Here is a 15,335-nt window from a genome sequence, read left to right as displayed (position 1 = left end):
TGCATACAGAAGTAAAGAGGTGTATAGTATAAAGATGTAGGATGAAAAGATGCATGAATGGCTAAAGAGGAAAGGGAAAGAGGAGAAGACTGAAAAGTAAATGGGAGTGAGGTTGTTTAACGTAGGTTCAGTCCAGGGGGATGGCGGGATGAAAGCATGTGCTGGAGTGCAAGTTCCCATCTCCGCAGTTCAGAGGGACTGGTGTTGGGTGGGAGAAGCCAAATGGCACATACGGTGTAGCAGGTTCCTAGGTCCCTAGAATTATGCTGGAGGGCATGCTCCGCTACTGGGTATTGGACATCTCCTAGGCGGACAGTTCGTCTGTGTCCGTTCATGCGCTCAGCCAGTTTAGTTGTTGTCATACCAATGTAAAAGGCTGTGCAGTGCAGGCATGTCAGCTGATAAATGACATGTGTAGTCTCACATGTGGCCCTGCCTTGAATTGTGTATGTTTAACCAGTAGCGGGGCTGGAGTAGGTGGTTGTGGGGGGATGCATGGGGCAGGTTCTGCAGCGGGATCGGTTACAGGGGTAGGAACCACTGGGTAGAGAAGGTAGTCTGGGAATATTGTAGGGTTTAACAAGAATGTTACGGAGGTTAGGGGGACGACGAAAGGCAACTCTGGGTGGTGTGGGGAGAATTTTGTCAAGGGATGATCTCATTTCAGGGGTTGACTTGAGAAAGTCATATCCCTGGCGGAGTAATTTATTGATGTATTCAAGGCCAGGATAATATTGGGTGACAAGGGGGATGCTTCTGTGTGGTCTGAGGGTAGGAATATTGTTGTTGGACGGGGAAGAATGTATTGCTCGGGAGATCTGTTTGTGAACAAGGTCTGCAGGATAGTTGCGGGAGAGGAAAGCACTGGTCAGGTTATTGGTGTAATTGTTGAGGGATTCGTCACTGGAGCAGATAAGTTTGCCACGAATACCTAGGCTGTAGGGAAGGGAGCGTTTGATGTGGAATGGATGGCAGCTATCAAAGTGAAGGTACTGTTGTTTGTTGGTGGGTTTGATATGGACAGAGGTGTGGATGTGAGCTTCAACAAGATGAAGGTCAACATCCAGGAAGGGCCTTGAATTGTGTATGTTTTACCAGTAGCGGGGCTGGAGTAGGTGGTTGTGGGGGGATGCATGGGACAGGTTTTGCAGCGGGATCGGTTACAGGGGTAGGAACCACTGGGTAGAGAAGGTAGTCTGGGAATATTGTAGGGTTTAACAAGAATGTTACGGAGGTTAGGGGGACGACGAAAGGCAACTCTGGGTGGTGTGGGGAGAATTTTGTCAAGGGATGATCTCATTTCAGGGGTTGACTTGAGAAAGTCATATCCCTGGCGGAGTAATTTATTGATGTATTCAAGGCCAGGATAATATTGGGTGACAAGGGGGATGCTTCTGTGTGGTCTGAGGGTAGGAATATTGTTGTTGGACGGGGAAGAATGTATTGCTCGGGAGATCTGTTTGTGAACAAGGTCTGCAGGATAGTTGCGGGATACGTCACTGGAGCAGATACGTTTGCCACAAATACCTAGGCTGTAGGGAAGGGAGCGTTTGATGTGGAATGGATGGCAGCTATCAAAGTGAAGGTACTGTTGTTTGTTGGTGGGTTTGATATGGACAGAGGTGTGGATGTGAGCTTCAACAAGATGAAGGTCAACATCCAGGAAGGGCCTTGAATTGTGTATGTTTTACCAGTAGCGGGGCTGGAGTAGGTGGTTGTGGGGGGATGCATGGGGCAGGTTTTGCAGCGGGGTCGGTTACAGGGGTAGGAACTGCTGGGTAGAGAAGGTAGTCTGGGAATATTGTAGGGTACCAGTAGCGGGGCTTATCGTGGCCTCGAAAACATCAATAAATTACTCCGCCAGGGATATGACTTTCTCAAGTCAACCACCCCACAACCACCTACTCCAGCCCCGCTACTGGTAAAACATACACAATTCAAGGCAGGGCCACATGTGAAACTACACATGTCATTTATCAGCTGACATGCCTGCACTGCACAGCCTTTTACATTGGTATGACAACAACTAAACTGGCTGAGTGCATGAACGGACACAGAAGAACTGTCCGCCTAGAAGATGTCCAATACCCAGTAGCGGAGCATGCCCTCCAGCATAATTCCAGGGACCTAGGAACCTGCTACACCGTATGTGCCATTTGGCTTCTCCCACCCAACACCAGTCCCTCTGAACTGCGGAGATGGGAACTTGCACTCCAGCACATCCTTTCATCCCACAATCCCCCTGGACTGAACCTACGTTAAACAACCTCACTCCCATTTACTTTTCAGTCTTCTCCTCTTTCCCTTTCCTCTTTAGCCATTCATGCATCTTTTCATCCTACATCTTTATACTATACACCTCTTTACTTCTGTATGCATCCTCTTTGGTTTGAAGCTGGCACAGTACCTACAGTAGAATATCTTTGGCTTCCCTCTGACAACCATGCCTCCATCCTTGCTACCTTCCCTGTTTTCCTTTCCCTGTTGCTTCATAACCTGGGTTGTGAGTAACTAAACCCACTTTCCCTTCTTCCTTTTCTTTCCCCTCTCTCCTCCCTGATGAAGGAACATTTATTCCGAAAGCTAGGAACTTAAATTTTTGGTTGTTTTTTGTGTTTCTATCGGCTGTACTGAGCTGAGGTAAGTACTGGCCAGCCCCTCTATATATGCAACTTGCTACCCTTCTGATTTGTCACCAATGGATGCTGATGCCTCTATGTGCTGTGTAGTTGGCTGTTCACAAGAAATGGAAACTGTGTTACAAACTGCGCGAATTTACACTTACAAAATGGAAGCTTACACCTCTTAAACCGAAACACGCATTAAATTTTAGAAATACACAATGAGGAAAAGAAAGGAGAAGATAAACACTTGACTTCCTGCTCGGTACATGTGTATCAGCCAAGATATGGAGCCTGGCTGACTGGCTTACTAAATGACTGGGCCCCTGTCTTCAAAACAAAACAAATGGCCAATTAACTATTGTGCTACCGACTGAATGAATTTACACTTACAAAAACATGAGATCTACATCTACGTCTACATCCATACTCCGCAAGCCACCTGACGGTGTGTGGCGGAGGGTACCCCGAGTACCTCTATCGGATCTCCCTTCTATTCCAGTCTCGTATTGTTCGTGGAAAGAAGGATTGTCAGTATGCTTCTGTGTGGGCTCTAATCTCTCTGATTTTATCCTCATGGTCTCTTCCCGAGATATACGTAGGAGGGAGCAATATACTGCTTGACTCCTCGGTGAAGGTATGTTCTCGAAACTTTAACAAAAGCCCGTACCGAGCTACTGAGCGTCTCTCCTGCAGAGTCTTCCACTGGAGTTTATCTATCATCTCCGTAACGCTTTTGAGATTACTAAATGATCCTGAAACGGAGCGCGCTCCTCTCCGTTGGATCTTCTCTATCTCTTCTATCAACCCTATCTGGTGCGGATCCCACACTGCTGAGCAGTATTCAAGCAGTGGGCGAACAAGCGTACTGTAACCTACTTCCTTTGTTTTCGGATTGCATTTCCTTAGGATTCTTCCAATGAATCTCAGTCTGGCATCTGCTTTACCAACGATCAACTTTATATGATCATTCCATTTTAAATCACTCCTAATGCGTACTCCCAGATAATTTATGGAATTAACTGCTTCCAGTTGCTGACCTGCTATTTTGTAGCTAAATGATAAGGGATCTATCTTTCTATGTATTCGCAGCACATTACACTTGTCTACATTGAGATTCAATTGCCATTCCCTGCACCATGCGTAAATTCGCTGCAGATCCCCCTGCATTTCAGTACAATTTTTCATTGTTGCAAACCTCTTGATACACCACAGCATCATCTGCAAAAAGCCTCAGTGAACTTCCGATGTCATCCACCAGGTCATTTATGTATATTGTGAATATATGACACTCCCTGCGGCACACCTGAAATCACTCTTACTTCGGAAGCCTTCTCTCTGTTGAGAATGACATGCTGCGTTCTGTTATCTAGGAAGTCCTCAATCCAATCACACAATTGGTCTGATAGTCTGTATGCTCTTACTTTGTTCATTAAACGACTGTGGGGAACTGTGTCAAACGCCTTGCGGAAGTCAAGAAACACGACATCTACCTGGAAACAAGTGTCTATGGCCCTCTGAGTCTCGTGGACAAATAGCGCGAGCTGGGTTTCACACGACCGTCTTTTTCGAAACCCATGCTGATTCCTACAGAGTAGATTTCTAGTCTCCAGAAAAGTCATTATACTCGAACATAATACGTGTTCCAAAATTCTACAACTGATCGACATTAGAGATATAGGTCTATAGTTCTGCACATCTGTTCGACATCCCTTCTTGAGAACGGGGATGACCTGTGCCCTTTTCCAATCCTTTGGAACGCTTCGCTCTTCTAGAAACCTACGGTACACCGCTGCAAGAAGGGGGGCAAGTTCCTTCGCGTACTCTGTGTAAAATCAAACTGGTATCCCATCAGGTCCAGCGGTCTTCCCTCTTTTGAGCGATTTTAATTGTTTCTCTATCCCTCTGTAGTCTATTTCGATATCTACCATTTTGTCATCTGTGCGACAATCTAGAGAAGGAACTACAGTGCAGTCTTCCTCTGTGAAACAGCTTTGGAAGAAGACATTTAGTAATTCGGCCTTTAGTCTGTCATCCTCTGTTTCATTACCATTTTGGTCACAGAGTGTCTGGACATTTTGTTTTGATCCACCTACCGCTTTGACATAGGACCAAAATTTCTTAGGATTTTCTGCCAAGTCAATACATAGAACTTTACTTTCGAATTCATTGAACGCCTCTCGCATAGCCCTCCTCACATTACATTTCGCTTCGCGTAATTTTTGTTTGTCTGCAAGGCTTTGGCTATGTTTATGTTTGCTGTGAAGTTCCCTTTGCTTCTGCAGCAGTTTTCTAACTCGGTTGTTGTACCACGGTGGCTCTTTTCCATCTCTTACGATCTTGCTTGGCACATACTCATCTAACGCATATTGTACAATGGTTTTGAACTTTGTCGACTGATCCTCAGCACTATCTGTACTTGAGACAAAACTTTTGTGTTGAGCCATCAAGTACTCTGAAATCTGCTTTTTGTCACTTTTGCTAAACAGAAAAATCTTCCTACCTTTTTTAATATTTCTATTTACGGCTGAAATCATCGATGCAGTAACCGCTTTATGATCGCTGATTCCCTGTTCTGCATTAACTGATTCAAATAGTTCGGCTCTGTTTGTCACCAGAAGGTCTAATATGTTATCGCCACGAGTCGGTTCTCTGTTTAACTGCTCAAGGTAGTTTTCAGATAAAGCACTTAAAAAAATTTCACTGGATTCTTTTTCCCTTCCGCCCGTTATGAACGTCTGAGTCTCCCAGTCCATATTCGGCAAATTAAAATCTCCACCCAGAACTATAACATGGTGGGGAAATCTACTCGAAATATTTTCCAAATTATTCTTCAGGTGCTCAGCCACAACAGCTGCTGAGCCCGGGAGCTTATAGAGACATCCAATTACCATGTCTGAGCCTGCTTTAACCATGACCTTCACCCAAATCATTTCACAATTAGGATCTCCATCAATTTCCTTCAATACTATTGCACTTCTTATCGCTATAAACACGCCTCCCCCTGCACTGTCCAGCCTGTCTCTGTGGTATACATTCCAACCTGAGTTTAGGATTTCATTACTGTTTACATCTGGTTTCAGCCATTTAACCTCTTAGACAGAAAAGCACATATGAAATTTGTCACACCAGTATGCCACACACCAAAGCTTGGAAAGCACTAAGGTGTGCCTTCGAATGCTATCTGTACAAAATCTAGTGTCATTGCGGACTGTCAGCCACTGATTTTGAGAATTTGCAGTATGAGTACTACGAAAAATGAGGAAGATGATGATTGATTGTCTAATGTGTTGCAGACCGACAAAGCTTATTTCACACTGCAAGGGTCTGTCAACAGCCACAACTGCAGAATTTGGGCTGCCGCAAATCTTAGAACTATGATGAGAAAGTCACGGAGTAGTGTGGATTTACCAAACCAATCATTAACGGACCCTTTTCCTTTGAAGAAATGCAGGGTGTCAGCATGATGAGAGCATAGTACACAGATATGTTACAGAATTGCATCATCCCTGGCCTGGCTGATAAACACCTGCTGGAAGGTACGACTTCTGTCATGCTTGGCCTCGCAGGTTCCCAGACCTCAATCTGCATGATTATTGGTTATGGGGTTATCTGAAGTCGCATGTCTACCACAATTGTCCGACCTCATTAGGGATGCTAAAAGACAACATCCAATGGCAAATTCTCACTATACTTACTGATATGCGGTACAGTGCTATGCACAACATTGTCCCTCAACTACAGGTATTGTTAATGAATGACAAACAACATGTTGAGCATTTGTTATAAAGAACATTGTTTTTGCTAAAAATCAATTGTTTTGCTACATATTGCTTTTGTATCACTATGAAGTGCCATCTCTTGGTTATTTCGCACTTTTTTTTTTTTTTTTTTTTTTGACTTCAATAAAACACCATGTCATTTCAAACATGTGTGCCAACTTTTACGTGTCCACTTACATTATACCATGAAGTACTGAATTTTCAAATGTTAACGGACTTTTGAGTTAATCTTTATATGCAATATTTTCAGTCACATATGAAACACATGACATCACTACCAGAGGGGATATTTCCAGACAGACTGGAATGTGTTATTGTCAGACCACTTTATCAGAATGGTAGTAAGACAGATACTAATAATTACTGAACAGTCTCACTACTCACCTCCTTGTTGAACGTAATGGGAAAAACTGTTTGTGCAAGAACCATAACACACCTCTCATATAATAAGATATTTAGTCTGTCTCAATTTGTATTTTAGCAGGGTCTACAGAATACATTATTTTTCAATTCACAAATCAGATCATAAAAAATGTGAGCTGTCAGAAGAATGTGACTATATAATCCATAATATTTTCCTAGACAAGTTATTGAGGTATCAGGGATCTTGCTGGTAACTAGTTTCCAGCTGACCTAACTAAATGGATGCAGTGTGTTGCATTTAGCAGCTCAAGGAGTGTACAACATGATACAGTAACTTAACATTGGGAAAGAGTCACTACAGGTGTACTGCAAAGAGTGATATTATGTCCACTCTTGTTTTTATTGCATATAAATGATCATCCATCATATATCGAAGAAGCAGACATAGGTCTCTTTGCTGATGATGGAAATATAATAATAAAACATAATTTTGTAACACCAATGCATGAAATTGTATAGAATATTTTCTTGAGAATCAAGAAATGGTTCTCTCCAAATGGACTGTAACTCAACTTAGATAAAACATAGTACATGCAATTCAGTACTGCACATGGCCTGGGCCCACCGTTACAAATAATACATTAGGATGCATCAATAAATGAAACAGACCATCTACACTCTGAGATGTTTATTCCGGTAAGCTCCTGATCAGGAAGTCACATGTTACGGATTATCTTAAATATCAAAGCTCTGAAACATTTCTGTAATGGTTAATATCAGATTTTGGAGATGAAAATTCCAAAAAGTTTACTACTTTTACTATTTTCATTCACTAAATATTATGGGGTAGCTCATCACCAAGGTAAAAATAATTTCTTGTACGGAAGAATGTAATAAGGATAATGTGTAATGTCTAATCTCTCTTTAAACATTTGATTATACTGATCAAAGTCTTACAGCAAATTTACTCCCTTATGAAGTCTGTCATCAACAAGCACAGTTTGATAGCAGCAGTAACATTCATAAAGGAGAAATTATTCCCACTATCCATTACTGAGTCTTACTTTGGCCCAAAATGGAGTGAGGTATTCAGCCACAAATATCTTTGATAATCTATCAAGTGATGCAAAGAATTTGGTGGATAATAAAATTAACTTCCAATACAAACTGAAATCATAGCTGCTTGATAAGTTCTTCCACACCATAGAATAATTTCTTCTACCCAACAGAATAATTTCTTTTACTCCACAGAATGATTTTCAAATGTGTAGTAACAGGTTTGTGCACCTGCAGCAATTAAGTATTACTAACAGTGAATCAACTTACCACACAGATCAGTGGTTGTAGGTAAATGGTAGCCAATTGCAACAAGGCCTCCAGGACATAGAGCATGCTGCTCAGCACAATCTGACTAACTTCAACAGCTGCTTCAATATACATGCTGTCTGGATTTACCTTCAGCACAACTAGCCTTAAGGATTTTTCCAAGGTCAAAACCCTCCCTTTAATATAATATTTGCTCCCACAATTGACTGGCCTTTATTTCCCCATGGCCCAAGCTTCACCTGCCTCTTATCTGTTCTCATCTTTTTCCACCCTCCTGCCTCCACATCAGCCTCCCAAAATTTATGGAAAACTTTTTATTCCATCTTAGTCAACCATATCTACCTTTCTTTATGTCTCTCTCTTAGTATGGATTTCTTAGCTGATAACTTAGTACAATTTTCTCCATAGTTTATGTAGTGGCCTCCAACTCAGCCCTCTAGCACCCTAGATGGGAGTAGGTGCCAGCCAGCTCACCTACATGTTGTAAATATTTCTTACTTCCTTCCCTTGCTATTCATACGCCTTCTGACCTCATGTTTCTTCCATGATCTAACCACCCACTCCAGGTGTGTGTGTGTGTGTGTGTGTGTGTGTGTGTGTGTGTGTGTGTGTGTGTGTGTGTGAAAATTGTACACTCAGCCACTCTCCACGTCTGTCTACTACCGACATCCATTCCAGTTGTCAGTAGTGATCTTTTGTTGTGCATACACTGCCCACCATGAGAGTGAATGCCACCTGGTGGCTCTGTGGGTATGTGACAAGGTAAGGAATCTATATAACCATAGCATAGACAAATGGGGAATCATCTTGATGATACAAAATGTAAATGGGGAAATTCACTGACATAAGCAACTTTGACAAATAGCAGGCTGTTATAGAAAAGAGCATTTCAGAAATGGCAAAGCTGTTTGGTTGTTCGCATGCTACTGTCCTGAGCATCTATGGAAAGTGGTTGAAGAATGGAGAAACCATGAGTATTCGAGAAGATGTTGGATGTCCATGCCTCATCATGTAACATGGAGGTTGGAGGCTTGTTCACTCTGTAAAGCAGGATAGGTGGCACTTATTGGAAATCTGACAACAGAGTACAATGATTATGCTAGTGTCGATGCAAGCGCACGTGTTTCAGAGCATACAGTTCAACACACACTGTTGAATGTGGAGCTCCACAGCAGACAATTCCTATGTGGTCTCATGGTGACCAAACATAATCAATACAATTGCAATAGTTGTGGGATCATCAAGATTGGACTGGGGATCAATGAAAATGTGTTGGCTGGTCAGATGATTCATATTTCTTGTTACACCAAGTTGATGGTTGTGTTTGGAAACACACTATGAAAATCGCATATTGCACCTGAAAAACTGTCCGTGTCACCACAAGTCCAGGATGGTGCTACAGTGGTTTGAGGGGCAAGATAGCAAACTCACATTGATGTCTTGGCCACCAAATTCACACAACTGGATCAATGTGAATACATCTGGAACACTATCGAGCATCAGACCCCTGCCCACAAACCACAGGATTTTAATTTACCAAACTATGTGAGCTGTGCACAGGTATCTGTTGTCACATACCACTGAAAACTTACCAAGAAAATGTTGAATACATGCCATGCACAATCACTGCTGTACTTGTGTTTCAAAAATGGAGTGACATACTATTAAGCAGGTGGTTTTAATGTTTTGGACCATCAGTGTAAATCTGTGTTAAGGTATGTAACTTACACAACATACAAAATGATTTCTTCACTCTGTAGAAGGAAGACCCGTGAGTGAAAACTGTGAAGAGTGGGTGATGAGATGGAGTAGAGACTATTTTAGACAAGAAAGGACATTGAGAAAAGACAACTATGATAGGAGCAGGAGATAAATAGGTGGTACATGTTTACAGCCTGACTCTTATCATTGCTATTATAGTAAGTTTATGGCACAAAATCAAAATGCATTGGCATAAAATTCTTTAAAGCTTCTGTTCTCCTCTTCACATCTCTCATTATTTCCCCAACAATATAACAGGCCATGTTTATTACTTTTTATGTATACTGCTTCATTATTTGCCATTGCTGATTTAATCTGTATATTTGAAGTCGTTATACCACTGCAATTATCTACATTAAACAATGTTTTCTCCCTTTGATAAATAAAATCCACAATACTCACATTCAATTCGAATAAGTTCAATGTCTTCTATCAGGATTCGATCTAACATGAAGTCTACACCAAGCTTGGCAAGGCGTGGAGCATCTGTTTCAAGCAGAAGTGAAAAATATGCCCCCATTTTCCATGCTTGGAGACTTCCATACACCTGAAACTTTTTACAAAAAAATCTGTTTTTATTACACAAAAAACCAATATGTTATTAAAAGGTTGTATGTAACACAAAAAAGAATATGAAGTACTGTCTTCCAGTTTGCACTAAAGATCTTTAAATCTCAATACTTGAACATCAAAATGGTAAACTAACAGTAATATAGACGTTCTAGTTCAATCATCCTCAAAACAGAAACATAATAGCAAGGTTACATCTACTTTCCAATGACACATAAAATCATAAAAATATTCAAGGCAAAAACTACCAAACAAAATGCTCCACCCTATCTTCTAAAGTAACTGAAAATTCAGTTATCATCATCAAGCAGATATTAAGCCACAAAACTGGTAGTGGAAAAAAAACACCACAGTCAATTTCTGACACACAATCACAACACACAAAATCATAAGAAATTGAGGGTAACAACTACCAACCAAATGCTCCACCCTATCTTGTAAAGTAACTGAAAATAAGGTTATCATTATCAAGCGGATATTAAGCCACAAAACTGAGATGGGAAATTTCTGAGAGTCAATTGCAGACACACACTCAATGACACGGAATTGTCAATATTTATTTAATGGAAAAAATCAAAAAGAGAAAAATAGAAAATATGGTGGTTAATGCTACAAGTACTGTAAAAAAAAAAATACTACTAAAGCAACTCAAACAAAACATACTACTAGGCACAAAACAAAGAATATTTGCTGGAATAACTTTTAGACCAAAAAATAAACATATGTCTACAACAATAAAAATGTTAAACTGCTGGTTAGTAGCTGTTCAAAAATTGATATATACCTACTGTGCAACACAGTATATCACTTTCACAACTATGAGAGGGACTAAAAGACAACTAAATCTTTCATGTGTCTCAATGAGACAAAAAAGGGCACACATTTGGACAACCCAAAAGTTTTCCTGTCACTAAAAAATACAAAATCATCAGTCAAAATATAGTGTATTAGGATGGCACAGCGTAAGCATTACACACTAGTGGAGATTCCTTGTGGAAGAAATCATTACAAGCCATACGAAAGGGTAAGGTCATTGTGGTCTAAGACACACTACTGTGCCCAGCTTTTAATCTCCTAACACTGGATAAGAGATGACAGGCACAGCAACATGCCTTACAACATGGCAAAATGTTTATGTAACTAAAATCAAAAGGGATGTAAATACTGGCCACAAAAGCCTGTGTCGTATGGCAAGGTAATTTCCAACAACTGCTGTTAAAGCAAAGAGGTACAGGGTTAGACAAATATGTAAACGCCACAAGAAATGCATGTTTGAACATAAATGCAGGTGCTAGCCAAGCTTGCAGGCTGCTCTGTTGTATTTGGCCATAAACGGCACCTGTGCAATGCCCTCAATACGTTGCAAGTGTCAGTTGTGATCAGAACACTACTCTGTGTAGATACAAGTGCATTATGTTAGAGCTAAACCAATTCAAACATGGGCAAGTTATTGGTGTTTGTATGGTGGGAGCAAGTACCCAAGATAGTTGAAGTTTTTGGTTTTTCAAGAGGTACAGTATCAAAGATTTATGCCACATACAGGGAAAGTGGAAATCGTGCGCTAAATCGCTATGCAAACAAAAGTGTATGTTGAGTGATCACGACAGATGGTCACTGTAGAAAACAGTCCCGAAAAATAAGACGACAACAGCAGCAAAAGTCACTGCAGAACTGAATGTCGCACTCATGAACCCTCTCAGTATCAAAACAGTGCAAAGAAAGCTACGTAAGCTGAGAGTTGCAGGACAAGCTAGAATTCCAAAACTGCTCGTCAGTGATGCCAACTGCAAACTGTGGTACCAAACCCATACTGAACTATAGAGCAATGGAAGAAAGTCATTTGGATGTACAATACTCGGTTCATACTGTTTCCAACTTCTGGCCAACCTCCCAAGAGTGAAACACGGTGGGGATTCGGTGACGACCTGGGAAGCCATATCACGGTATTCCGTGGGACGCACGAGTACTCTGCAAGGTCACATTACTGCCTAGGGCAATGTAACCATTTTGGCTGATTAGATCCATTGCACAGTACAATGTTTCCCAATAGTCACGCTATGTTTCAAGACGGCGGGGCCCCCTGTTCACACAGCTCACATTATCCAGGATTTGTTTTTATGAGGATGAAATGTTGCATTTCCCCCAGTCACTACAGTGACCCGATCATGATTTTATTCAGCCTTTGTGGTCTGGTTTGAACAGAAGGGTGTGTAGTTACTATCCATCTCCATCACTGTTCCTGAACTTGCCACTATTTTGTAGGAAGAATGGTATAAGAATCCCTTGAAAACCATAAAGGACCTGCATTTATCCATCCTGAGATGAGTGGAAGTTGTTTAGAATGCCAATGGGTCTCCTACATCGCATTAAGCATGGTAACGTGTTGTGTGTTTGGAGTTTTCATATTTTTGTCGACCCCCTTTATATTCATGGGGGTCACAGACTTTCCAAGACTCTAGGACTCATAAATGAAGGTAATTGTTTTCACACTAGTTAGTTATATGCAGATTCCATGGATCGTAACTGCAGCCCCTCACTATATATGGAACAAGTCAGTTTTACAATTATAGTACAGCTCACCAGTTGAAAATATGTTAACATGCTAACCATTTACATGTTTTTTTAAGTTTTTTACTTATTTTTTTCTGTATACATGGGTTTATATATTTTTATACTTGACACTCACTCTCTCTCTCTCTCTCTCTCTCTCTCTCTCTCTCTCTCTCTCTCTCTCTCACACACACACACACACACACACACACACACACACACACACACACACACACACACACACAAATCATGTTCTTATATATTCTATAGAGTAGAAGGAGGAAGGAGTTTAAAACAGATTTGATTTCAGTTTGTGTTTGAAATTAATTTTAGTATCACTTGGTAGATTGATAAAGAGTTTTATGTCTGAATACATCACCCCTTTCTGTGTCACACTAAGACTATTATACTTATGGATGTTACAGTTTTTTCAAACTGTGCTTTTTGATAGCAAACTTCATGACAGTGCACATGTTATGGACTTTTCTGCCAGTGTGCACAACTGTTTAAACAGTTGTCTACAAGACATTCTAGAGTGGACACCAAAAATAATCCTTATTACATACTTCCGAGCAACAAACACTTTTTACTCTGAAAATGAGTTACCTCAAAATTTAACACCATCAGACATTAGCAAATGCAAATAGGAAAATTAATCAAAGTTCTTTGCATTTTCATCTTCAAAATCTGATGTCCTTAGCACAAAAATTGCAGAGCAAAGACTTTAAAAAAATCTTTAACATGTGACTCCCAGGGTAGATTCTTATTAATACAAAAACCTTGGAGTTCAGAATATTCCATTTCATTTATTGATTTACCCTCATGCATTATTTACACTGAGGTGACAGAAGTCATGGGATAGTGATATGCACATATAAAGATTGTGGTACTACCATATACACAAGGTACACAAGTGATGCATTGGTGGAGCTGTCCCTTATACTCAAGTGATTCATGTGAAAAAGTTTCTGATGTGATTATGACCACACGACAAGAATTATCAGAGTTTAGACTTTGAACGAGGAATGCTAGTTGGAGCTAGGCCTATGAGACAGTCCATTCTGGAAATCGTTAGGGAATTCAATATGCTGACAGCCATCATGTCAAGAGTGTGTTGAGAATACCACATTTCAGGCATTACCTCTCACAACAGACAATGCAGTGGCTGACAGCCTTCACTTAATGAACAAGAGCAGTTAGATTAGATTAGTTTTTCGTTCCATAGATCCATTTTGAGGAGATCCTCGTGGATGTGGAACATGTCACTCTTTTTTTTTTTTTTTGCTGAAATAACAATACTAATAGTATAAATATATACATCACATCATTTGTTTCTATTAAAAAATAGAAGGAGTTGGCCACCAATAAGTATTTCAGGCTCCTTTTAAACTGATCTTTATTTGTAACTAATTTTTTTTTTTTTTTTTTTTTTTTATGTTTGCTGGCAAATTATTGAAGATGAGTGTTCCTGAGTAGTGAACCCCTTTTTGAACTAAAGTAAGTGCTTTTAAGTCCTTGTGCAGATCAGTTTTGTTCCTGGTATTGTATGTATGAACTGAACTGTTTGTTGGAAAAAGAGATATATTTTTAGGACAAATTTCATTAAGGAGTAAATATACTGAGAGGCAGTAGTTAGTATACCCAGTTCTTTGAAGAGGTTTCTACAAGACATTCGTGAGTTTACTCCACAAATAATACGTATTACACGCTTTTGGACTCTGAAAACTTTTGATTTACTTGAAGAGTTACCCCTTTTGGTGAAGTGAGTGACATATTCATGTTCCTGAAGCTATTTGTAAAGGCTAGTTTCAGATATTAAAGGGCATTATTTACTGATCCTGACAATCCCAGTGGTGTTTGGGCAGCTAACAGACAAGCAGAACTGCGTGAAATAACTGCAGAAATCAATGTGGGATGTACAACAAACATATCTGTCAGGACAGTGCTGCAAAATTTGGCATTAATGGGCTATGACGGCAAACGACCAATGTGAGTGCCTTTGCTAACAGAACATTGCCTGCAGTGCTTCAACTACACTCGTGATCACAGCAGTTGCAACCTAGACAACTCAAAACTGTGGTCTGGTCGGATCACTCCCAACTGCAGTTGTTACGAGCTGATAGGAGGGTTCGAGTGTGCTGCAGATACAACAAAGTCATGGACCCAAGTTGTCAACAAGGCACTGTGCAAGCTGGTGGTGGCTTCATAGTGGTGTGGGCTGTGTTTATATGGGATGGACTGGGTCCTCTGTTCCAACCGAACTGATCATTAACTGGAAATTGTCATGTTCCCATGACAAAACACCTGTCATTAGGGCACAATTGTTCGCAATTTGTTTGAAGAACATTATGGATAATTCAGG

General features: G+C 40.6%; 1 protein-coding gene across 10 annotated transcripts in view; it reads right to left on the bottom strand.

Moving 5' to 3' along the window:
• Positions 1-15,335, bottom strand: part of LOC126297613 (biotin--protein ligase) — a 429,285-nt gene that overhangs the window by 329,068 nt on the left and 84,882 nt on the right. For all 10 annotated transcript variants that reach the window (XM_049988622.1, XM_049988625.1, XM_049988619.1 and 7 more), the window contains one exon: positions 10,256-10,406. In XM_049988622.1, the coding sequence (XP_049844579.1) occupies positions 10,256-10,406 (151 nt within the window). The remainder of the gene's footprint in view (positions 1-10,255; positions 10,407-15,335) is intronic.

This window comes from Schistocerca gregaria, chromosome X (genome assembly GCF_023897955.1).
Source record: "Schistocerca gregaria isolate iqSchGreg1 chromosome X, iqSchGreg1.2, whole genome shotgun sequence".
Classification (NCBI taxonomy): domain Eukaryota; kingdom Metazoa; phylum Arthropoda; class Insecta; order Orthoptera; family Acrididae; genus Schistocerca; species Schistocerca gregaria.
Note: the sequence above shows the minus strand (reverse complement) of the source record. Positions and strands in the feature narration are given on the sequence as shown.